Here is a 25396-nt window from a genome sequence, read left to right as displayed (position 1 = left end):
CATGGATCCTGGAATAACTAGAACTCCACAAGATCAACACGTGCTTTCATCTAAAATTTGATGGGAATATGGCGAAAAATACTAGAGGCCAACTTTAAGCCTGAGTCCCCATCAAGGGAAGGAATCGTCAAGGAGATGCTGTGTCCCACTGTTGTTCTGCACAGGTCTGAACCGCCTCAGTGAGGTCATTAACAAGACTGGTTTCAGATACCGACTATGACATTATCCACTTCCTCTACATGAATGCCATGAGTGAGCAAGACATCGGCTCACTGATCCACACCACTTTATTCTACAGCAGTGGAATCTCATGCAAACTGGAGAAGTGTAGCTGGATGGTAAGAAAGCGAGGGAAGGTAGTGAGAACTGAGGCGATTACACTACCAGAAGGAAACGGTGTAAACATCAAGGACAGCCTCAAGTACCTGTGAATCCCACGGGCAAGTGGGAACCATGAAGAGGCCGCTAGGAAAGCCGCATCCACCAAATACATACAGAGTAACCCAAGTCCTCAACTGAATTGGAAGAACAAGATTTAGGCAATAAATGCCTACGCCCTGCCTGTCATCGGATACTCTGATTGGATAATAAAGATGAGGAAATTCCTTACCGTGCATGTAGAGTTTCAGTCCAGCATCATGAGACTGTACACTAAGCACAAGGTTGGAGGTCGAGGACTACTGAATGTGAAAACCATTATCCAGGATGAAACTGATGGAAAGATCCGCACATCAGGAACACAACGGATGCTGTGTTTGGTGAATACAACTGGCAGCAGAAATCTGAGAAAGAAAATCAGAAATTACATTGCAGATAGAAAAAGTGTCTGTTACTGAGAAGCCTGCCAGTGGCTGGACAAAGCTGGACTGAAAGACAGCACAGAGGCACTAATCATGGCAGCACAGGAACAAGCTCCGAGCACAGGATCCATAGAGGCTGGGGTCTGTCACAGCAGGTAAGACCCCGGGTGCAGGCTGTGCAAAGATGAGACAATCCAGCACCTAACAGCAGGGTGTAAGATGCGAGCAGGCAGCGCATACTGGAACGCCATAGTATTATACAAGAATACAGGAATGTATTTCATGCCGAGTATGGCCTGGAATTCCCGAGGTCAAAATGGGATCCGAGAATTACTGAGCTAAGATTATGTGGAACTGGACATAGTAGTTTTGGGCAAGCAGAGGAAGACTACTGCAGTGAGATGACTCCAGAATCACCATACCAACAGTAAAGTTTGGAGGCGGGAACATCATGGTGTGGGTCTGTTTTTCAGCATACAACACTGGCACGCTTCATTGAAGGAAGGAACAATGGAAAAATGTACAGAGACATTCTTGATTTAAAAAGAAAACCAAGCTGCTGCCAGCTACCAGGATGATGAAGATGAGACCAGGGTGGTCATTTCAGCAAGACCAAGCCCCACACAGCCAAGGAAACTGGATTTATTTTAGAGAAGATGAAAGCTGTAGATATTTTCAATAAAAACCTTGCTACAGTGTGATGTTACCAAACAAAACTGTGGCTCCACCGTCATGCACTTACACAGGAACTGTTGTATAGCTGCCGGCACTCCAAACTGTTCTAGCGTTTTCTGGTCAGTCAGACGGAAAGTTAGTCGGTCTCAACATTCACATGTCGTTAAGCTCATCCTTAATGTTTTACTTTACTTTGAGTCCCATAGAAACCGGCCAAGAAAACATGATTCGGCGTGGATTCTAAAGTTTGTGGGTGTAACTGATGTTAACGGAAGATTTAACCCTCTGAAATGTCTAAAGCTATAGTAGGCTATAAAGCTGTAGGTCAGCTGTGATTTAATGCACAGGGGATCTATTTGTTCGTCTGGCTAACCTTTATTTTTTCTCATTTACACACAGGATCCCCTGGCTCCAGAAGAGGAACCTACAGCCAAGGTAAACCTGCTCTTATGCAGCTTTATGTCTTCATCGTCTTTCATGGGGAGGTGGACAGGCTGCTTTTCCAGGAGTGTCTCACTCCCATTCTTGCTGCTGCTGCCAGTTGGCAACTGAGAGCTAGATTTTTAAAAATCAAATTATTCTAAAAAAGTAACCCAAGAAGTTTGGAACTGTGACTCACTCTCGCTCACTTGAGGAAGCAGACCGTTGACGACTTTTGGGTGAATTTTCTCTGCAGGGCTGTGTAGACAGAGGAAGCCCACAGATATCTCACACAGGCCCCACTTGGTTGTGCAAACATCACATTTCTTTATGGGCGAGCCCACTACGGGTCCCACGTGAGTTTTCTGTGATTAAGAACAGTTTGGTGATGAATCTGTGACACAAACCCATTGTTTGTTTTTCAGGACAGTCAATCAAAATGTTTATCCGAGGCCGACCCATTACCATGTACATCCCCTCCAACATCCAGAACTACGACGAGCTGAAGATGGAACCTCCCTCTGAGAGACTGGAGCTGGACTGGGTGTATCCTTCCACAATGCCACGTATTTGCGAGGGTTGTTACATTCAGACGCTGCTGGTTTTACCAGGACTAATGCCTCGTATGGTCTATACTGGTCTGGGTGCAATGGTTATAGCTGGCCTGCTCGAACTAAAGCAAGGTTCAGCAACACAGTTTTGTGTGTGATTTGTTTCTTTCTTGTATCTTGTTGTTACCTTAACGCTGTTCTGCTAGCTATGGTTACCGTGGACGGGACGGTCGAGCTAATCTGTATTTCCTCCCGACGGGCGAGGCAGTGTACTTCATTGCCTGTGTGATTGTGCTTTATCACATCAACAACCGCACACAACGGCACTATCGTAAACACACAGACTGCGTCCGCTGGTTAGTGGAATGAAGCTAATGAATAAATCATCCACATGTTGAAATCGAACTTGGCAGTTCAGCTGACTGATTAGCTACATAAAGTATTTGCCCCCTTCCTGATTTCTGTGTTTTGTATATTTGTCACGCTTAAATATCTTAAAATGGGAAAGAAATTTTACTATTAGTCAAAGTAAGTCCAAAATGTAGTTTTTAAATGAGTATTTAACTAATTAAAAACCTATTCAGCAGCTCTAGTCTGAGCTTCTCTCTAATGACTGAATTCTTTGCCCTGTGGTAACGGAGAGGCCCGGAGGAAGCTAAATCCAGCTGTTTGCATCCGTGATCTCATTCTTTCACCTTTAAAAGAAGTAAAATAAACAGTGTTAACAAAAATAGATTTTTAAGACCTGTTTCACTCTGTTAGACAGATGGTTTCTTAATTCAGCAGGTCTGTTGTTATCAGCCTGGGTGCAACTAGTGAAACTGAGCTCAGCTTTTATGAAGTACTCCTGGTCTACGGTGGTCAGTATCTATTGAAAGCGGTGCAAGGAAGGAACTGTTTTGATTAGTGTGAGACTAGACTGATTGCAGATATTTGTGGACAGAGGTCTGTGTGACCTGGTAACAGAAAAACACTCGTGTGTATCGGGAACAAGAGGGAAGCTACTGTCTGCTTTAACCTGCTTCTGAACTCAACTCCATTCCTTGGATTATCACTTGAGTCAAAGTATTTGCACTGCAGATTTTGGAGGGGATAAGCGTGCTGGCGTGCTACTGCATGGCACTGCACCACTGCACCAAAATATGTGATTTTGAGATTTCTTTTAAGAGCCAAGTTAAAATGGGAAACAAGTATGGTAGCATGTGAAGCAGAGACCAGCTGGCAGAAACAGTAGCTGAAGGGTCTGCGAGTATCATGTAGGTCCATGTGACAAAAATGTTTCATTTGTCTTTTGCCACAAAGTCCATGTTCAAATTGTGCATCCATGCATCATATTTGAAGATTGTATCAGCTATTTACCATTACAACTCTACACAGCTGCAAATGTCTGTTTCTTGACAAGGTTAAAATATCAATATTACAGTCTAAATATCAGGAGAGCTTCTCTTCAAAAACAGAGTATAGACAGGCTAAAGTTGTTCACTGGATGCTATTTGTGCCAAAAAGACAGCATTTAACCTTTGAGTCATTCTCATCGTGCTGCAGCCAAATAAACCTCTGTGACCAAACACAGACGGCACTGTTTATTTGACCGTAAGCACATGTTTGTCATTTTGCCATGATGGATGCAACCCACCACCCTCATGTTTCTGTGCAGCAAACTTGCAAAAGCTTTACACAGAAAATGTCTTTCTCTGCAGTCTCACACTCCATCCTGACAAAGTGCGAGTGGCATCTGGCCAGACAGCAGGGGTGGATAAAGATGGCAAGGTGACTATTGCTGCCCTTAAAATAACACAGCTTGCATCCATAGTTTGAGCGTCACAAGTTAAAAGATGATCGAACTTTTAAATGATATCAGGAATTGAGATGTGCGGAAACATTCAGTACAGCTTGGTTAACTTTGCAGCGAGTGGCAACAAACGAGTAAGTGATGTTTCTGTGTCTGCGGCAGCCTCTGCAGCTGTGTGTTTATATTTGGGACTCCACCACGCTGGTCACCCTGCAGCAGATCGGACCGGGGACCTTCCAGAGGGGAGTGGGATCAGTGGCATTTTCATTTGCTGTGAGTTGATTGCATCCTGGAACTTCATGTGTTTCCATTCACTTTAACAAGAGCAAGTAGATTTATTTGCCTTAGATTCAGCATGATTTTGGCCCCGCCCCTCCCTGAGCCTGGGTCTGTCGGAGGTTTCTTCCTGTTAAAAGGGAGTGTTTCCTTCCCACTGTCGCCAAAGTGCTGCTCACAGGGGGTCATATGATTGTTGGGTTTTTCTCTGTATGCATTTTTGTAGGTTCTACTTTACAGTATAAAGCACCTTGAGGCGACTGTTGTTATTTGTTGCTGTGTAAATAAAACTGACGTAAAGACATTATGTAATTCTGCTTTCTTTTTTCTGGTGGTGTGTTTTAGGACGCTGGATCATTTCTGTGTGTCATTGATGACTCTAATGACCACATGCTGTCACTGTGGGATTGCACGAAGGGCACCAAGCATGCAGAGATCAAGGTAACGGGAAGACGGTCAACGTCAGGTCCTAATGAGTTTGTTATTGCTTTAACCACCGAATCTATTCAGTAGACATACTGATGTTAATCTTTGACGGCACTCAGATGTTAGAATAACAGCAGGTTATTTCGTTTGAGTGTCGTACATTAAAGACAAATTGATGAAAAGACTCACTGGCAGTTGTTGCAAACACTTGATTGTAGTTATTAAGTGAAGGGGGCAATTATTTATGTAGGTGTAGACAGATTTTGTTATCTTTGTGTAATATTTATAAATATGTGTTTGATGGTATGAAAGTGTCTCTTGAAATCATCAGCGCTTCATCCTGTAACGCAGTGACAGGTACTCGGGTACTGTAGGTCCTTTTTCTCTGGAGATTGTGGGGGGCGGGGCGTTGGCAGCCACGTCTCCCCTCTGCTGTTACGGGCTTTAATCCCAAAATGCCTCATCTTCCCCGGGACCAGTTTCAGCACGTCTGTCATGGCAGCAGTGTAAATGTTTCATACATGCAAATACTGCATAGGATGGTGTTTGAACTTGTTTGTCACCTCAGGAGAAGAATTGAATGGGCTCGTTTAAGAGCTCCCAGGATCTTCTGTGGCACGTAGCAGGCTGCATGCATGGGCTGAAAACACCGTGTCAACATAGGATTCACAAGTGGTCAGAAAGTCGGTTTATGTGGCCCAAAATGCAAAACTCTGTTTATATTCTTTAAAATACTTAATGTGGTAGTTTGCTCTATGCATGAAACACAAGTGAAGGCAGTACCACACAACCGTGTGACAGTTTCACAACAACGTGCAACATTTTGCTGGCGACATTACCAGTGTTTACAGTGCTACAGTATAGCTCTGAGCTGGATCCTGAGTTGATTCAGAACTTCTCACTTATCTGCTGTTCACGGACTGGGCAACAAAGCATCTTGGGAAAGTAGAGGACTGCCAGCTTGTTGTTCCACGTCCATCAGTCTGACAGCAGGGCTCCAGTAGCAGCTCATGAGCATTTGTTAATGGGACTTCAAGTGTGTCGCGCTGGTCACCTGCTCACTTTCAAGATTAAGAGAAAAAAGATTCAAGCAAAATAAATCTTTCTTTTCTTTCACAGCCCAAAGTTGTTGTTTATGTATCTGATTCAAGAGCCTTAAATTACTTTGAGTGGAGCTGAAGTACGACTGATGTAACAGCACTAACCCTTCTGATGCTGTTGTGTGTTCAGACTACCAACGAGGCCGTGTTTGCTGTAGAGTTTAACCCTCGGGACAGCACCAACATCATCACCTGTGGAAAATCCCACGTCTACTTTTGGACGCTGAGTGGAGGACAGCTCACGAAAAAGCAAGGCATCTTTGGAGTAAGATTAACTTCAGTCGTGTTCGACCTGACTGACATTTCTGTCTTTTTAAACTCACTTAACGTGCGCTAGTGCAAGGAAGCAGTGGAAAATGGAGTTAGCAGCATCTTTCTGTAGAGGCCAAAAGAGGAAGAAGCTCAGCAAAGAGAACTGAAAATTCAACATCTCAAAAAAATGGATGGAAACATGTAAACGATCAGTTATTAGCACAGTTAATATAAAAGATCAAATAATTGTTTATTATTTTCAGAAATACAAGAAGCCCAAGTTCATCCAGTGCTTTGTGTTCAGCCTGACTGGAGATGTTCTCACCGGAGACTCTGAGGGGAACATCATGACTTGGGGAAAATCTGCTGCAGATATCAAAACTCTCGGGAAAGGAGCCAAAGGTTGGTGCTGTGTGTCAGTTCAAAGCCTAGAGAATAAAATGTCAGTATAAATATCATCTCTGTGGAGACACGTCGCTCTCACATGTTCTGGCAACAAACGAGATTTCAAATAAAATAAATAGAAACTTGGCAGAAAGATGAAGAAGTGATGATCCAGTGGGCGGTTTTACACACCTGAGTGACTCCATGAGCTGTATTGTCAGGGATAATTGGTTTGGTCTCCCAAGCCAAATTAGTCACAGGTGAAGCTTTTATTTATACTGCACATTTAAAACTACAAAGTTCACCAAAGTGCTGCACATCAAACGTAGGGTCTATATGCTTCAGCGAAAAGGAAAGTTTGAAGCCTAATCTTGAAAGTAGAGATAGTGTCTGTCTGCTGAATCCAAACTGGAAGCTGGTTCCACAGAAGAGGGGCCTGAAAACTGAAAAGATCCTCGGACACGTGTGATCTGAAGCGCCGCGCCTCTCATCCCCACACAGTGCTCGGGGTGACAAATAAGAATACTTTGGTCGACTGTGTCAAAGGCTGCTGTAAGATCAAAAAGCATTAAAATAATAGAATCCCCAGAGTCAGTAGATAATAAAATATTATTTAAAACTCCCTAAAGATTCTGTTCTGTGAAATGCTTTGAAACCAGACTGGAACACTTGGTGCTGAAGAAAAACCCCTTATACTAAATCTCTGAAATAAAAAGGGTTTAAAGATTAGGCGATAGTTGGAGTTTTGTTTGAACATGTAAATGTGGTGTTTGGAAATTGTTCCTAGTTTTGGCGAGTAAGGGGTGACAAGTTGAGATGTTGGCTTACATCTGGAATCGTGTGACTGAAATGATTTGTTAGCTAATCAGAAGCTTTAAGAACTCAGAGATTTAAATGATAAAGTATAGTGGTGTGAAAAGTGCCTCCTTCCTGATTTCCTATATTTTTGTATGATTGTGCCACTTAAATGTTTCAGATAATCAAACGAATGTAAATATTAGGCAAAGATAACACAAGTCAACACAAAGTGGAGTTTATAAATGAAGCTGTTTTTATCAGGTAGAAAAAAACCTAATTGACCCTGTGTGAACAGAGATTGCACCCCTCCTTTTATAACTTAATGTTTGGAAAGCAAAGTTCAGTCTCTCTAGCCACACATCAGCCTGATTCCAGCTGTTCACAACCAAGAAATCAGTTAAATAGGACCTGCCAAACAAAATCCAGACATCACGCTGCGATCCACATTCAGGAACAAATGAAAAACAAAGGAATTGAGATCTGTCTGGAAAAAGTTATAAATACTGTCGACCATAATATCCTATTAGAGCGATTAGAACATGCTGTAGGTATTACAGGTACTGTGCTGCAGTGGTTTGTATCATACCTATCTAATAGACTCCAGTTTGTGCATGTAAATGGAGAGTCCTCTTCACACACTGAGGTTAATTATGGAGTTCCACAGGGTTCAGTGCTAGGACCAATTCTGTTTACATTATACATGCTTCCCTTAGGCAGCATCATTAGAAGACAGCATAAATTTTCACTGCTATGCAGATGACACCCAGCTCTATCTGTCCATGAAGCCAGATAACACACACCAATTAGTTAAACTGCAGGAATGTCTTAAAGACATAAAGACCTGGATGGCCGCTAACTTTCTGCTTCTTAATTCAGATCAAACTGAGGTTATTGTACTCGGCCCTGAAAAGCCTAGAAATATGGTATCTAAGCAGATTCTTACTCTGGATGGCATTACCGTGGCCTCCAGTAACGCTGTGAGGAACCTTGGAGTAATTTTTGACCAGGACATGTCCTTCAACGCACATATTAAACAAATATGTAAGACTGCTTTCTTCCATTTGTCCAACATCTCTAAAGTTAGAAATATCCTGTCTCAGAGTGACGCTGAAAAACTAGTTCATGCATTTATTACTTCCAGGCTGGACGACTGTAATTCATTATTATCAGGAAGTCCAAAAAACTCCCTGAAAAGCCTTCAGTTGATCATGAATGGGCTTTTGGGAGTGTGTACAAGTTTTTATAAAACTTCTGGAATGATTTTTGTAATTCCTTCTTTATACACAACAGTTCCACATCTGGGTCCTTTTTAATTTTGTATACTCTATCTGCTCTTCTGCTTTCTCTGCTTTGGGCTAGCTTCATAATGTTTTTCATCAGAACCATAAACTGAGGGTTGTTTAAGGCGCCGTATTAAGTCTCCAGAGTGGAGACGGTTTCAGGGATCGTCTCTTATATGTATTGTACAAAAACAGGAGTGTGATCGGACAGGTCACAGGTTAATCTGTGGCGATACCTCTGAAGCATGACCTTGTGTTGACCAGGTCCCAACAGGGGCACATCCCCCCTCCTTGCTGAGGGAGAGCCTCAATAAATGTCCCCACACTAACATGTTTCTGTCTGACGTCTCAACTCAGAGTTGTAAAAAATGATTATTATGAAGAGAAAAGGAAGAAACCACGTTAATTACTCTCCATAACCATGAGAAGAATATAGCCACTCTTACCCAAATATCAGATTTGTAAAACAATCCCAGATCTTCAGGCGTCACTGTCTCTCCTGAACACCTGAAGCGGATGCCGCTCCGGCGTGACGAGCCCCTCTCTCGGTGTCTGCGTGCCGTGCGCCAAGCGGACAGCAACTGGATCACTTCATGTTCTGGGGTGCTGTAGGTTTGAGCACAGTGACAGGCAGTCACCACATCTCTTGTTGCTTCGCCTTGTATAGGCGAGTGCCGTAGTCAGAAAAAAACCCGCAGGATCGGGGGTTTGAAACTTGATGCGGTTTCTCAAAGTATCTTTGCCTCCCTGTATTCGTTGCGTCTCCTGAGGACCACAGAAGGACAGTCGTGGTCCACGAAACTCTTCATAAAACACCACCTCCCTCTGCCATGCTCTATGAAGAACCTCATTTTTTTCATACGATGGCTCCCAAACATCACGACAATGAAACTTCTGTTACGTTTGTCTAATATTTAAGTGTGTTTGATGATCTGAAACTTTTAAGTGTGACAAACATACAAAAAATGGGAGATCAGGAAGGGGGCAAACACTTTTCACACCAGATTTTACAGGTTAAATGAATTTTTGGTGTCGTGACTTCCCACAGAAACCTACCAGATCATGCGACAGACCAAAGCACACGAAGGCAGCGTGTTCACCCTGTGCACTCTACAGGGCGGAGGCCTGCTCAGTGGAGGAGGGAAGGACCGTAAAATAATCCGCTGGAGCGCTGATTTGGCACCTGAAAGAGAGTGTGAGGTGAACTACAGCTGTGTGTGTGTGTGTGTGTGTGTGTGTGTGTGTGTGTGTGTGTGTGTGTGTGTCACAGCTGGTGGAGAGACTCATTAAGGCATTTGTTCAGATTCCAGAAAAGTTCGGGGCGGTCCGCACTATCGCAGCCATGGACGAAGAGGAACTGTTAGTTGGTACGACTCGAAATGCCATCCTCAGAGGAACCTTCTCAGACGGCTTTGTGGCCATAGTGCAGGTAAGCTAACGACCTCACAGGCATCAGTGCTGTCAGGTCTGTAGATGCTTGCTGAGAATTTTAGTACCAAAAGATAAAACGTGCATTTTATACTTTTGTCTGATATATGATTTATAGACAGCTTAAACATTTAATATAAGCATCTTCCAAGTCTTTCACAGACTGGATGTATTTGCTACTATCACCTGATGCACAGTTAAGCAATCGGAATAGTTAGGAAAATGACGTCATTAGAGGTTTGTCCTGCAGAGCAGCCTGTCTGCAGCACTGTAACACAGCAGCAGACATACGACACATAGATTGGTCAGGTGTTGGGTCACATGTAATCTCACTTTAGTATCGTTTTATTCTGAAAAGCGACCTTGGTTACTAGTTGGTTAGTTTTAACCAAGGAGCTGCGGTGTCTAATATCAAACTGATATTGTTTGATGTCTTTTTACTTCAGCTTTGCTTGGATGGAAGCGCAGATAACTCTTCTTCTTCTTTGTTTGTATTCTCAGCAGTGCTGATGAGCATCAGTTACTGACTGCCTGGGCTGAATTGTTGTGAAAAGCTGGTTAACTGAAAACTGCTGCAGCTCTGTAATGGTGTCACAGACACCACTTCACTGCAGCAAATGCAGTTTTATGACAGTCCCTGAGCTGAAGTGGCTGTTGGCCCAGGCCTTTGCTGCTGCTTTCCATGTGAAGGGTGAAGTGGAGAGACGAGCGCCTTCTGGGTTATTGAATTGGCTTATTTTGGGGCATTGGCCACAATTGCCCATAACGCTAGCAGCTGGTGCTCTTCTACCTCTCTGGCTCTTGATGTCAGGCTCCTGGGACATCGTGGTTCATCTACTTCTCCCTGCATTTAACCAGCCCTCACCTCTCCCCATAGCCAGGGCATGTATGACAGCTGATCAATGTTGAAGCTAACCCAACATCTGTTACTGCTTCTGCTTCACCTCACACGTGTCGAGCATTCAGATGACGGAAGTTTCACAATTTTAAACACACTGAAAAAATTAAAGACATGTCTGTGTCCTTTCAGAAGATATATGTGTATATATGTGAAACCATGTTCAAGCATTAATGTGTGTGCACGTTCAGCTATTGTCGTGTATATGAGAAGCTGTGCATCAGATATCAGGTCTGTACCTAGAAACTGCTCTCAGAGGTCAGACATTTAAATGTTTTAGGGCATTTATATTTATGTATTTTTAATATAGTGCGCCAAATCACAACAACAGTTACCTCAAGGCACTTTATATTGTAAGGTAGGGCAAAGACCCGTCAATAATGCTGAGAAACAGTTTTACTGTGTTAGTAGTATTGTACCTAGTAGGCCTCTAATCCATTATTCGAGTCCTCTTCTGGCCTCTAATAATGGATTAAAATTCATTATTAGATAAATAATGGAATTTTAAAATTACTCTCAAATATGCTGTTAAACTGCAACACCACTTATTGCTTTCATTTGTATTCCTTTGTGTGTCTGTGTGTGTTTCACAGGGCCATGTAGATGAGATGTGGGGGCTGGCCACTCACCCCTCCCAGAACATCTTCCTCACCTGTGGCCATGACAGGCAGGTGTGTTTGTGGAACACCGAGGAACACAAGCTGGACTGGTGCATCACCCTCGAGGTGAGATTCCTGAGTTCCAACCTTCATTCTTTGAGTGCTTTGTTCATTTCTATTCGAGATCTTTTACAGGGAAGTTTACTCCATAATTCTGAATTCTTTCCTGTGTCTCTGGCAGGAGTACGGCCTGTGTGCTGGTTTTTGCCCCAATGGATCGGTGGTGTCAGTCGGCCTCAGTACAGGACGGTAAGTCAAAGCAGCAGCAGTTGTATATCTGAGCTAAACGCTGAAAAATCAAATAAACTCAGCAAACATTTCAGTGTACTCTTACACCCACAAGCTTTAGATATTGAAACTTTTTGGAGAATTTTCACCACAATGGATTTAAAATCAAAACAGTGAAGATGTGATTGAAATGCAGACTTCCAGCTTTAATTTAGGGGGTTTATTAACAGAAGTATTACTGCCGTTTGTTGCTCTTCATTAAATAAAAAGCCTGTTTTGTTGGGTTACATCAGGTGATTGACTGTTGAAGAAACAAGTTTCTTTGTCTTTAACTCTAAGGGTACGTCTGTCACCATCTTACATGCTGTGATTGCAGCCATTCCCCAACTCTCTGTGAATGGGACTCACGGCCACTGATCAACGGTCATGACAATTGACCTCCCAGCCCATTGTTCCTTCAGTGGTGCTGGTTTCAGTCATTGTGCAAATGTCCTGTTTATAAGATTGGAAACCTGCAGTCAGCTGAGACTGAAGAAGTCACCTGGATGATGATGAAACGTTTCTCCCAGTGAAAACATCCAGATGAACAGAATCAACCGTTTGGGATTTACTCGCCTGGATGATTTTTTATTCTGTCACAACTTTATTTTGGATTCATCTGTCCAAACAGTTTTGTTCCAGAGCTGCGTCGACTCTTTTAGATGTTGTCTGGGAAAATCTACTCTGGTCTTGGTGTTCTTAGGTTCAACCAGTGGGTTGCACCTTGTTGTAAACTCTGTATTTCAGATCATAAAAGCATCTCTTGATTGTAGATTTTGACAGTAATACACCTGCATTCTTCAGTGTTATAAAGGGGTTTTCTTTGATCAACTTGTGTGTGGGGCGATCGTGGCTCAAGAGTTGGGTGTTCGTCTTGTAATCGGAAGGTTGCCGGTTTGAGCCCCGGCTCGGACAGTCTCGGTCGTTGTGTCCTTGGGCGAGACACTTCACCTGGCCGATGGTGCGATATGGCAGCCTCGTTTCTGTCAGTCTGCCTCAGGGCAGCTGTGGCTACTGTAGCTTGCCTCCACTAGTGTGTGAATGTGTGTGTGAATGGGTGGATGACTGGGTGTGTAAAGCACTTGGGGGTCCCTAGGGGGGACTAGTAAAAGCGCTATACAAATACAGGCCATTTACCATTTGTGTTTTGGGGCCTGACACTGAGAGTGCCTCTATCACAGTTTAAGTCTTGGATCCAACTCCACATCTTTATCCATTTAATTTGAAATAATGGGAACAAGCTCACCTGGCAGTTTGCAATTCAGTCACATCTTGATTGTTTCATGTAATATCCAATGATTGGTCTACAGAGGCAAAATGACCAAAAAACAAAAGTAAGGAGAGAAGCTTGGTGTCTTTGTGTTTGGTACAGGGCAGAAGTCGTTGGTAGCCTCTATTAACATAAAGAGTTCCACCACCTGTATTGATTATGACTGTGAAAGCAAGGCGTATACTGGCGAATGATGACCATAAAGCATGCTAAAAGTTTCGTGAAGCTGCACAGTTGTTGATTGTCACTACCAAAGCAGCTGGTATAAAGCTGGGTGATTGCTGTTTTGCATACTGTTGATCATGACACATGGCAGTGAGGGGAGGCTGCACATGGCTGAACCCAGTTGCTGGAAACAAATCAGCATCAGATCATTTTAGTTGACTGGATCTGTCTTTGTTATCAAGAAAAACATTTAAAAAAAGAGATGGAATACATTTTTCCAATTCTGGATACCAAACTGGACTTGAAAGCATTTGTTTATCACCAATACTGCAGTCGATCTAAAACACATCTTCGACAGAGAAAATCAGTTTGAAACAACATTTCATAAACCATAAACTTGATTTCCTCGTTATGCTTCATGACAATCCAACGACTCCCCTCAAAGCACCGTCAAAGAAGCCCGGTCTTCATCGACTCTACAGCCGGACAGCTGGACTGTGACCCATCAACACTCTGTGGCTCTTTAATGTTGTGGTGCCCAGTGTGTGGAGTGATTGTACAGCAATGTTGAAAATGGTTAGTAAGTTATTGAGGATATGGATTAATAGGTAATCATTTTGCTGAGCGTGCAGTTTACTGAAAACAGCGCTTAAAGTGAGACAGGTTGTTTTACAGCTGATCAAAGGTTTAGGACCACGTGCCTTTAAAAGGCCAAATCTGTGCAGAAGTGTGGATTCATTCTCATTTTCTGTCACACTGTCAGGATGTTCTGATGGCAAAGGCAAAAAGACGTTCGTGTTTTGAACGTAGTCGGGTTGTTGAACTGCATAAGCAGAGCGCCATCACTGCTGAGGCCGGACACAGATAGGTGGAATTTCTTAAATGATCCTGAGGGTAATGGAAGAAAAAAGTCAAATGGAAGACCCCAAGAAACGTCACCAGCACTGAGCCAGAGGATCCAGTTGGCTGTTCACCAAAACACTGGACGATCCTCGACCCAAATTAAGGGCGTTACTGGTGCCGACTGCAGCCCGTAACCATCAGACGCCACAGCGACTGTTTGGACTTTGCAGGAGAGCACCAAGCATGGGACATTGAAAGGTGGAAGAATTCTCTGATGAGAACAAAAATGTAACCTTGATGGTCCTGATGGTTTCCAACGTTACCAGCATGACAAGCAGATCCCGACTGAGATGCTATCTACGCGCCACAGTGGAGGGGGCGCCATAATGGTCTAAGGTGCTTTTTCCTTCAGTGGAACAACGGAGCTTCAGGAGGTGCAGGGGCGTCAAACAGCTCCTGGCTCTGTCCAGATGTTGCAGAGAGCGTCCTCATTACTGAGTGGGGTGGTAACGGGTGGTAACAACTGGGTGTTTGAACAGGACAGCGCTACAGTACACAACGCCATGAAGGACAAGGGACCTCTTCCAGGAGAATAACATCACTCTTTTGGACCGTCCTGCATGTGCTCTGATCTAAGTCCAGTTGAGAACCTTTGGGGATGGATAGTAAGGGAAGTTTCCAAAAATGAACGACAGTCCCAGACAGTAGATCGCTTCGTGCGGCCGTCTTCACCACTCAGAGAAACGTTCCTGAGTTCACGTTTGGAACTCTGATTTGTGTTTTGGGGGCTTTACAGGTATTTTTGTAGGTGTGGTCTTAAACTAAACTGTAAAACAGCCTGTTTCAATTTAATGTTGTTTTTAATAAACTACATGCTCACCAAAGTGTGTTGTCTCACTCCCATTTCTTCTTGTTGCATGTTGAAGCTCGACATGGGAACTTGTTAAGATCCAACTGTGCAAAATATGTTTGTTTTTTTTAACCATTTTTCAAGTGATCTTAAACCTTTGATCGGGACTGCATCAGTATGGATACACTTCTTTATTAATCATACGACAAACCCGCAGAAATATAAAGGCACAAACAACACATAACGAAACTTTTGCTACAAACTAAAAGAAAGAATTGATCTGTGGCTTCCTGTACAGCAAAAGAAGAAGAAAAGATGGAGAATTTAGCCATGAGCATTCCAGTCTGTTCTTTTCTCTGACTCTCCACCTGTCTCCTCCTCCACCCCCTGTAACACCGACAGGTGGATGGTCCTTGACCTGCTGACCAGGGAGGTCGTTTCTGAATCCACTGATGGGAATGAGCAGCTGTCTGTCATGAGATATTCACCAGGTCAGTCAGTAACTCCTCCTCCTATATTAACTGTAGATGTGACAGATTAGGGTGGTGCTCACATCCAACCATGTGGACCTTCTTCACACAAAAAACATGCAGCAAACTTTGAGTTAAAGCTTAAAACTGTTGTTCACAGGGTGGGATGTAGCAAAGTTTCACAGTGGGGATCCTCTTTGACTCTGTGAGTCTGTTTTTCAGATGGCAGCTTCCTAGCTGTAGGATCACATGACAACTTCATTTACATCTACAGTGTGACAGAGAGTGGCAGGCGTTACACCCGCTTTGGAAAATGTAACGTGAGTTAAACTTTAAATTATTTTATTTCACTTGGGTTTTTTCTTCTTGGTTAACAGCGCAGCACATCTCCATCCAATATGAGCCTGCTCTGGTGCTGTAGTTTCCTTCTTGTCAATAAATTTTGTGTACAGAGTTTCATTGTCGTCCACATATTATTACACATCACACTGGTCCGTAGAATGACCGTTACCTTTGTTAACTCTCAAGCATTAATCTTGCTGCTGAGGGTTGGTGCAGTGATGTACTTCTCCAGTCAGAACAGCTAACTTCCTGTTAGCTAACCTACCCCTGAATGTGATCCTGTTCAGGTTCTTTTATTGATGACACTACAAACCTGTCCATGTCTCTAATGGTTTTTCCCCACTCGGCCATACACCCACCGAGAAACAGAGTCTGGTTATCAGCGATTCATTTATAAGACATGTGAAACTAAAGGCACCGGCCCCTGTAGTGAAACTGCTGGCTGAAAGGGCAAATCCCATAAAATTATAGTTCATGTTGGCAGTAAAGGTCCCCGGTTACATCAGTCAGAGGTCACTAACATTAATATTAAATGGGTGTGTAACTTTGCCAAAGCAATGTCGGACGCTGTAGTTTTCTCTGGTCCCCTCCCCAATCGGACCAGGAGTGACGTGTTTAGCCCCATGCTTAAATTAGTGGCTGTCCAAAAAACGACGTGGGCTTTATAGATAATTGGGAAGCTTTCCAGGAAAACCTGGTCTTGTTAGGAGAGACGACGTCCACTTTGGATGGAGCAGCTCTCATTTCTAGAAATCTGGACAAATTTTTTAAACCCCCCAAAATGTGACTATGCAGAGATGGGACCAGGAAGCAGAGTCGCAGTCTTACACGCCTCTTGTAATTGTTTGTATCATATCTATCTAATAGACTCCAGTTTGTGCATGTAAATGGAGAGTCCTCTTCACACACTGAGGTTAATTATGGAGTTCCACAGGGTTCAGTGCTAGGACCAATTCTGTTTACATTATACATGCTTCCCTTAGGCAGCATCATTAGAAGACATAGCATACATTTTCACTGCTATGCAGATGACACCCAGCTCTATCTGTCCATGAAGCCAGATAACACACACCAATGATTAAACTGCAGGAATGTCTTAGAGGCTATGCAGGTCTTTGTCTTTAACTTTCTGCTTGTAAATTCAGATCAAACTGAGGTTATTGTACTCGGCCCTGAAAATCTTAGCAGTATGCTATCTGACATCTGTTAAGAATAGTTCATGTATTTGTTACTTTTAGGCTGGACTATTGTAATTTGTTATTATTATACTCATGCTAGCTATTAGAAAGAATGCCGTTTAAATGCACTTGAACATTAACTTCACTTTTAATGACCTGGAAATCTTTCATATGCAATGTGTGGTATGGAGCTTGCAAACACGGAGATTAATTATTATGGAGTTTTCTGATGGTGAAGGAAATGCACAATAAAAGCTTGCTTTCTTTAGCTAATGTGAGTGACACTCTGTCTGCTTATCTGTTGGATCAGGGCCACTCCAGCTTCATCACTCACCTGGACTGGTCCAAAGATGGGAAGTACATCATGTCAAATTCAGGCGACTATGAGATCCTTTACTGTAAGTGAACATCCAGCACTGTGCTTTCAGTGCTGTTATAGGAATGCCATGCAGTACATTCTTCAGCTTAGTGACTCTGTGTTTTAACAGGGGACATAGCAGCAGGATGTAAGCTGCTTAGGAACCGCTTTGAGAGCAAAGACAGAGAATGGGCCTCTTATACCTGTGTGCTAGGCTTCCATGTGATGGGTGAGAAACTCCAAAATGCTGTTATCCTCCTTTAGTATTGCATTAACTTCATGGGGTTCTTTTATGCAATCAGACTGATGAGTGTGGTACTGTGGTGTTCAGGTGTGTGGCTGGAAGGCTCTGACGGCACAGACATCAACGCGCTGTGTCGCTCTCACAACGAGAAGATGGTGGCTGTGGCTGATGATTTCTGTAAGGTTCATCTGTTCCAGTACCCCTGTCCTAAACTCAAGGTAACTATTTTCTTATTTAAATAAGAATCAAATGGTAAAAGTCAGCCAGCTTTAAGAGTCACTAGAGTTGTGGGACATTCAGATTCAGCATTAACAGTAGGAATCTTGTAGAAAGGTGTTTATCCTACTCTGGAAAGACAATGAGGGGGGAGGAGTAAGTGGGATATGATGGGCCTTCCTCTGCTCTGATCCGAAGTGGACCTGCTTCTTTTCTCTTCAGGCACCGAGCCACATGTACGAGGGCCACGGCAGCCACGTCACCAACGTCTGCTTCACTCACAGTGACTCTCACCTGCTCTCCATTGGCGGGAAGGACACTTGCATCCTTCAGTGGAAGGTGATTGGAGGGGGGGTGGGTAACAGCCGTGAAAGACTGGCCTCGGCCTCATCCACCTCTACCAGCTCTCCAGAACCTGCAACCAGCTAAGGAGACGGCTGCTTGTAAGAGTGAGGGAAAGCGGGCTGTTTTCTTACAGCCGCAGAGGCATCGAAGTGAGTTATGGGCTCGTTCTGTCCTCTGGACTGACACTGCTGCTAGTTTCAGGCAGAACATCCTCTTCGGGAGGAACATCCATGTTAATGTTATGCTTTAAATCCTTGTGAAACTGGACAGTGTGTGTGATGTTTCCCATAAGACAGAATCCTTGTCATTCTGTTGTGTATGTGGTGAGAACCGTTCTTGTTTGCTGGTGCAGAACAGTGCTGCACTGCCCGTGCACGTGATTTTATACATGTTTTAAACAAGGTTTGGTTAACATCTCAACTTTTTATATGCTTAGACTGTGACAGGCCTGTCCCATTAAAATCAACTCAGCATCTCGTATTCATTCATTTGTCTAACAGTAGATCAGTACACTTGAAAATGATTACTTTAGTGCAGTTTTTTATGTATTTAAATGTACGTCGGCAATACTGTGATGTCGTATCAGCTCAGCTCCAAATAAATGAGAGAAGACTCTGAGGTGTGTTGTGTGTGAAGTGTCACTAGTGGGCAGTGCCACTCCAGAACCTGTGAGTGCTTTCCTAAATAACAGGTCTCAGGTGAGAACACCTAGGACTGAAGTCTCAGCAAATGTGTTTTCACTGAAGACGGCAGTAAAGTCTGCGGTGCCCTCCTGTTGGGAGGCAGTTAAAGGTACATGGTTTAAGGTGGAAAATATAAAATTAATTGAATAAAATGAATTGAATCATTAACTGCCTTTAGGTGTGATACTTCAGTAAACTGATATGCTCTCCAACACTGCCATCTATTGCACTACCAGCAGCCCGTACAAGAAAAACACATACATTAGTGCTTTTTCACTCTATTTTTAAACTGTTTTTTATACTTGTATCTCATTTTTAACAGCTTCCGTCCGTTCAGAATTTGACCTATTTGGGGCATATTTGCTGCCATCATTACACTGACTCGTCTGTATATTCTCTGAATTTGCGATATTAAAGCCTGTGTTTGTGTGTACATCTTGTAAATAAGCGTTTGTTTCCGGTAAGCATCTTGAGACACTTTGTAAGCTACAAGCAGTAAAGTAAGTTTAGCATGTCGTACTTTTCATAAACAGGCCGTCCGTGTCACTAAACCAGCGCCGGTGAACAAGTTGACTGTGAGACGTCGGTGATTGTCGACAAAATCCGAAGTTGACGATTTGTACACGAGGGAGGGAGGGGGGGCTGTGTGTGTGTGTGTGTGTGTGTGTGTGTGTGTGTGCGCGCGCGCGCTGAACTGAGCGGAGGTGAAGAAGAGGAGGATGAAGCTGGGAGCGGAGGATGGGAGGAAGAGTGGAGTAAGAGACAGGCTAGCTGTATGTGAATAAGTGAGTGAAGAAGAGGAGAGGAAGGTCGCCAGAGAGAGAAAATAAAAACTTCTATTTTTGGAGATAATTGCCGGAGCGTCGCCAACGGAAACTTTCAACTTTTTACCCGCCACTGCTCTCTTGTTGTACCCAGAGCCGGCTTTGTTTCGCGGCGGGGGTGTTGACGATAAATGAAGGAATAAAATAGACTCCCATCGACCTGTTTCTACCCAAGCGGGGAATACCCTGGGACTGCTTCTGATAAAGGTTACGAGAGAATGGCGGCCAACATGTACCGAGTGGGAGGTAAGGAATGGTTTACATTTTTAAGACACCCCTTCAACGTGATTGTTCGCTTCTACTGGGAGCTGGCTAACTAGCCGCTAGCTGTCTCTGCTGTTAGCAGCTAGCTAACGCTAGCGTACGCTGCGCGACTCCGGGCTTTCATCAAGACAGTCAGATCTGCCGAAACAATGTAGTATGACTTAGCTTACAGACAGACGTAAATAACTTCACATTGATTTGGTTTCCACACAGCTGTAGCCAAGTATAGCTGCTTCTGTGTTCGGACTGTAATAATACCATACATTGATCAGTGTATATTTGTTTTAAAGTTCAACTTTTAGAACAGATCTGTGTTATATCCCAGTTAGTTCACGCCATCATAGTACCGTACCACAGGGCGGCCGTCGCACAGCATGAACCGGTTCTGAAAGTTTGTATTTATACAAATCCATCCAGCCAGCTGGATCCAGGAGATCCAAACATATGTGTTGGTTATGGATAAGCGAAATAACAGTAAATTGTCCAATTCTCTGACGTGTAGTCTATAGATTTGATAACGTCCTCAAAATGAACACAATGCTAGTTAGCATTAGCTGCTGGCGGTTGAGAAGTAAGCATCTAGCTAAATTTGGTGACGTCTGTGATGGCTTGCTAACACCGCTCTGCTAGCTGTGTCAGGCTGGTAGGTTAATTTCATTATCGCCTCCGCCATATCACTAGATGTGCTAATTCTGGCTGCTAAGTCCTGTTAGCTTGGCGTAGTAGCGGTGCTATCCGAGCTCAGTTAAAATTGTGTTAAGAATTTAGTTTACAGACTGTGAACAGTTATATTGGAACACCTGCAAGTGAACGACTGAATTTGTACCAAGTTGAGTGGTAATAACTCGTTAAGTTCTCGTTTGTTAAAAATGTTTCATCAGTGCTACATGGCTGCAAAGGAAACTGGTATGTCGGTGGTATTAATCAGGTAATTAGTCATTAATATCATCTTTCGCAGCCCCCCGCGACACCAGTGGCAGGCAGGCATTTATAAGATGCAGTTCATTGGAGGTTGCTTTGCAGGCGTCAGAAAAGAAACTAAACTATGGTTCATACAAAGCAAGCTGCTGTTCTCTACTGTTAGTTTTCCAGTCGGATCATCAGGACAGTTGATTCTGGGCTTCAGTATTGATTGTGCAACCTTTTCAGTGCTAAGCCTCGGAGACGGTGCTAGCTACGGGTTCCCTGAAAATCTTGAGTGGGGGGGAAGGCTAATCGCAGTCTCACGAGTGTGTGGGGTATTTAGGTCATAGCGATTAAACTATGCTCTGCAAAACATGCTGCATATTTCTGCGCTTAATGCTTGAACAGTTAAAGTGTTTTTTGTTTTCCCCCCCATTAACTTCTTATCACTAACCCGCACTCCGTGCTCTGTGTGTATGACTGACCTCAGCAGTGCAGTTTCATGGATCCACGTATGTTGCTGCTAAAACACTTGACGTTTCGGCTTTAGGATCCCTGCTATTGTAGCTACTATTTGTGCAGAGGTGTGCAGGGTTTCATTTTTGTTGAGAGCAACATAGCGCTATGTGGAAGGACAGTCAATTTAGAAACATCAGCTAGGAAATTGTAGTCATTTTGTAAGGTGGGTTCCTAGAGAAACCTATTGTTTGGAGCTAATTATTGGAATTTATAGAAGAGATAAAGCATCAGAAGACAAAGCTTGGCACTAGTCATGCATTAGCTAAAGAGAATTATTGATAAAGGGTTATATGGAAAATTGTCAGAAAATTCAGTGGTAAATATTGTGAACAAAGATTAAGTTTAAGTTCAAGATTAAGATTAAGTTAAGTATCTTACACATTGAGAAATGTGCTTCCATCACTTTGTGGTTGGACTGTAGAGGGGTTGGAAGAGCTGCTGGACCTGTCCCAGCCACCTTGCTAGATCAAGTTTGTGCAGGGAAATAAAGGCCATAGTGTGATGCCACATAGTGCTGCATCAATGAGCCATAAACCCAGGAACAGGATTTTTCATTAGCAAAGACTATTAAATGCATCATTATGTGTATTTTAAATCAATTATAGGGTAAAAATAAACACCTGTACAGTTGTATTTAAAAACTACAAAGTTCAGTTTTTCATGTCACTGAGGCTTTATAATATTTTGCATCTGGTGAATTGATCGAGCCAGCTGGGGCCTTTGTGTGTGGGTTCTCTTCAGGCATGAGTTACCCACTCGGTGATTCTAAACTGGCCGTAGCTGTGAATGGTTGTCTGTCTCTGTATTACGCTGGTTTTATGGTCCCACGTGTATCTGTTCACATACACAATCTGGATTGGAATTACTGAATGGTGACAAGTGGAATAGAGAAGGGAGCAAAGTTTACAGGAAACGGGAGAATGGAGTAATAAAAGCACTAACGGTGGTTGCAGTGACACTTTTCATTGTTTTTGTTTCACTTCAGCTTTTTGTATGTCAGAACTTTGCTTTCCTCAGCATGTGGCTGAAGGACATGGATTCATGAACAGTGAATAAGGTCGTTGCGTCTCCAGTCATTCAGACTGGAGAAGTGAGGTGGGATGATAGCAAAGAGAGGGAAGGTAGTCAGACCTGAGGGAATCAAACTATAAGAAGGCAACATTGCAGACATAGAGGACAGCTACAAGTACCTGGAGATCCCACTGGCAAATTGGAACCATGAAGAGGTCGCTAGGAAAGCTGTAACCACCAAATACCTGCAGAGGGTCAGGAAAGTCCTGAGGAGTCAGCTAAACGGTAAAAACAAGATCTGTGCTATCAACTCCTACACCCTGCCTGTGATCAGGTACCCTGCTGGGATAATAAGCTGGCTAAAGGAGGAGATAGAAGCCACTGACGTCAAGATGAGGAATCTCCTGACCATGCATGGAGGGTTTCACTCCAAGTCCAGCACTCTGAGACTGCCAAGCGAAAGGAAGGAGGTCGGGGACTAATGAGTGTCAGTACCACAGTCCAGGATGAGACAAGAAAACAGTGGTCCCAGTGGTAATTGTAGCACTCAGTGCAGTGACCCCGCAGCTAGGCGAGTGGCTCCAGCAGATCCCAGGAACAACATCTGAGATCTCTGTCCAGAAGAGTGCAGTCCTAGGAACAGCGTAGACACTGCGCAGGACCCTCAAACTCCCAGGGCTCTGTAAGAGGACCCGAGCTTGAAGGAGAGATGATGTGCAGTGAGGTTCAGGGCTGGTGAGGCACTGCCTTCATCAGAATCAGATTTAGAAATATATGAACCCAACAGAATAGATTATTCATCATTTGACAGCAAGGGCTGGCTCAATTCGTGGCACCGGCAGCTCGTATGGGCAACTTCCTGCTTCCACTCCAGTTGTCTGAGGCAGTTACCACTGTCCTGCCACGCAACTGCTGCTCTTATGGCCATTTGATGTTATTTTTATTTTATGAAACGGTTGTCAGTGTTGCTTCAGACTTGTTGGCAGTAGCATTTCGTAACATGAATTTCTTTTTTTTTTTAACATTCATTTAGTTTTCTTCCACCACCACCAGCTGCTGCTGCTGCCTTGAATTGAGCCAGTCCTCTCTCCCATTTCATCGGCAGCAGTTAATGGGTTATGTTTCATATCTCATATCAGCATTCTTTACACATACTAACTGTACCCCATGTGACAAATATTAAAAAACAAAGTTATTGTGGTCATATTTTTATAAATGGAGTCCCTGCGCTGATCCTTCCTGACAAAAATGTTCGTTCCTTTTGTAGAAGTCCTCCTCGTCTTGTTTCAACTTTAAAAGTCCACCTCAGTGGAGATCACTGCCAGGGAGGAACAGTCCTGCCCCAACTGTACGTCTTATTTCTTTTCAGTGCTGAGAATGACCAGCTGAAGCAACTGTGTTGCCTCAGGAACAGCTGAATGAGATCCTTGTGGGCTAAAAAGTTGAGAAGCCGTCTAGGAGATTTACATTCATTTCTCATTGTTTGTGAGCTATACAGTCCGATGAGATCCGCCTCAAGTCTCACAAAGTCCAACAGCTTGGCGCATTTTGACAGGCTCTGTAGGTTCACCTTATCAAGATATGATATTTCACCCAATTTTGCGCAATCGACCAAACCAAGGAAATGATCAAACCTGGCCTTCATTTGATCACTGTTGTCCAAAATTAAACGGAGCGCTTGTCTCTGTTCATCTCTGATCACCTGTCTGACTCTGTTTCCACTTCCTGTCAGGCCAAGTGCACCACATTTCTACTCAAATCAGTCATAGAAACTATCAGACGCCAGCCTCCTGCGCTCGAGAGCAGCAGCGGTGTCGTGCACGTGCGTGAGAGCACCTCGTTTTGCATCACTCTGAAAAACGCGTCAGTTCCATTGAAAACGCACTCACATCCCAGGAGGAGAAACTGATCGTATCCTGCTGCCATCATCAGCGTGTCATTATTCCAGCGGTCAGGATTTTCCATAATAAAATGCAATGATGCGTGCAGGTCAGTTTTGGTGCAGATTTATGGTCTGGGTAAACGGCACTTGATCATCCACCATCCGCTACTGAAACGTCCCTCTGCTGGTTTAATAAAGTGCATGTGACACGGGCACGCACTCTGCAACAGCACCAGGTTCAGCTTGTGTGCGTACCTGTGGGTAAACATGGCCTCGGGCAGCTTCTCTTTCATTTTAGCCTGCATATATTGAAAGTGTTTGAAGCATCTGATTGGCGACAGAGAGACATTGATTCGCTCTCATTGCGTTACAGGGAACAGGTTGTGAGGGATTGGGAAATCCAAGGTGAGGCTCAGCTTGCTCCTGCCTCACCGTGCGTCTCTTCCCCGTATTTGAACGTAAATGCTAAAATTCAGCAATTTTTATTAAAAAAAAAGAAGAAGTCCAAATTGTTTATCTTAAATGGAAAGTAGTTCATTGGTATTAGAACGGTGGCTTCTACAGAGGGAGGTTGTCAGGGAATTATTAGGCATACCAGGAAACCAGGAAAGGGTAGCAAATATGGAAGTATCTTACTAAGGTTATTATAAAGTGTGTTCAAGTGTTACAATAGAAAACAAACCAAATGGAAAATTAAATAATTTGGTCAGCTTTAAATGAATAATGTAGACATTAATACAAATAGTACATTCTCAAAAGCTGTACGGCACATGCACACAGGGCAGTGAGGTTCATATATGGAGCTGATGTGGCAGTGAAGTGTTAAACACCTGTTCTGTGTCGGCACACTCTGTAGCTGGGAAAGAGCTTGCTCAGAGAAAATCCTTGTAGCCAGGGGGTGGGCTGCAGTTTGCAGCATATGCTCTTCTGCTGCTCTGTCAGACTGGAAACAGACAAACTATCCACACAGTTTCTTCAGCAGAAGTTTTCATCAACATTTTCTGTTGTCATTTGGTCTTTGAG

At 43.5% G+C, this 25396-nt stretch overlaps 3 protein-coding genes across 4 annotated transcripts in view; all 3 read left to right on the top strand.

Annotated features, from left to right (window-relative positions):
* Positions 1-19138, top strand: part of eml3 (EMAP like 3) — a 33763-nt gene extending 14625 nt beyond the window's left edge. For both annotated transcript variants that reach the window (XM_082524144.1, XM_082524145.1), the window contains 18 exons: positions 1875-1910; positions 2321-2441; positions 2653-2802; positions 4147-4216; positions 4401-4511; positions 4860-4955; positions 6171-6305; positions 6556-6694; positions 9803-9954; positions 10058-10183; positions 11674-11805; positions 11921-11988; positions 15537-15625; positions 15827-15924; positions 17435-17522; positions 17613-17711; positions 17814-17944; positions 18165-19138. In XM_082524144.1, coding sequence (XP_082380270.1) covers positions 1875-1910; positions 2321-2441; positions 2653-2802; positions 4147-4216; positions 4401-4511; positions 4860-4955; positions 6171-6305; positions 6556-6694; positions 9803-9954; positions 10058-10183; positions 11674-11805; positions 11921-11988; positions 15537-15625; positions 15827-15924; positions 17435-17522; positions 17613-17711; positions 17814-17944; positions 18165-18371 — 2048 coding nt within the window. In that variant the 3' untranslated portion in view covers positions 18372-19138. The remainder of the gene's footprint in view (positions 1-1874; positions 1911-2320; positions 2442-2652; positions 2803-4146; positions 4217-4400; positions 4512-4859; positions 4956-6170; positions 6306-6555; positions 6695-9802; positions 9955-10057; positions 10184-11673; positions 11806-11920; positions 11989-15536; positions 15626-15826; positions 15925-17434; positions 17523-17612; positions 17712-17813; positions 17945-18164) is intronic.
* Positions 1-25396, top strand: part of cth1 (cysteine three histidine 1) — a 74374-nt gene that overhangs the window by 16857 nt on the left and 32121 nt on the right. The window lies entirely within an intron of this gene.
* Positions 19625-25396, top strand: part of mta2 (metastasis associated 1 family, member 2) — a 32375-nt gene continuing 26603 nt past the window's right edge. The window contains exon 1 of the mRNA XM_082524335.1: positions 19625-20040. Within this exon, the coding sequence (XP_082380461.1) occupies positions 20013-20040 (28 nt within the window). The 5' untranslated portion in view covers positions 19625-20012. The remainder of the gene's footprint in view (positions 20041-25396) is intronic.

This window comes from Aulonocara stuartgranti (assembly GCF_965226115.1).
Source record: "Aulonocara stuartgranti genome assembly, chromosome: 3".
In the NCBI taxonomy this organism is placed as follows: Eukaryota; Metazoa; Chordata; class Actinopteri; order Cichliformes; family Cichlidae; genus Aulonocara; species Aulonocara stuartgranti.
Note: the sequence above shows the minus strand (reverse complement) of the source record. Positions and strands in the feature narration are given on the sequence as shown.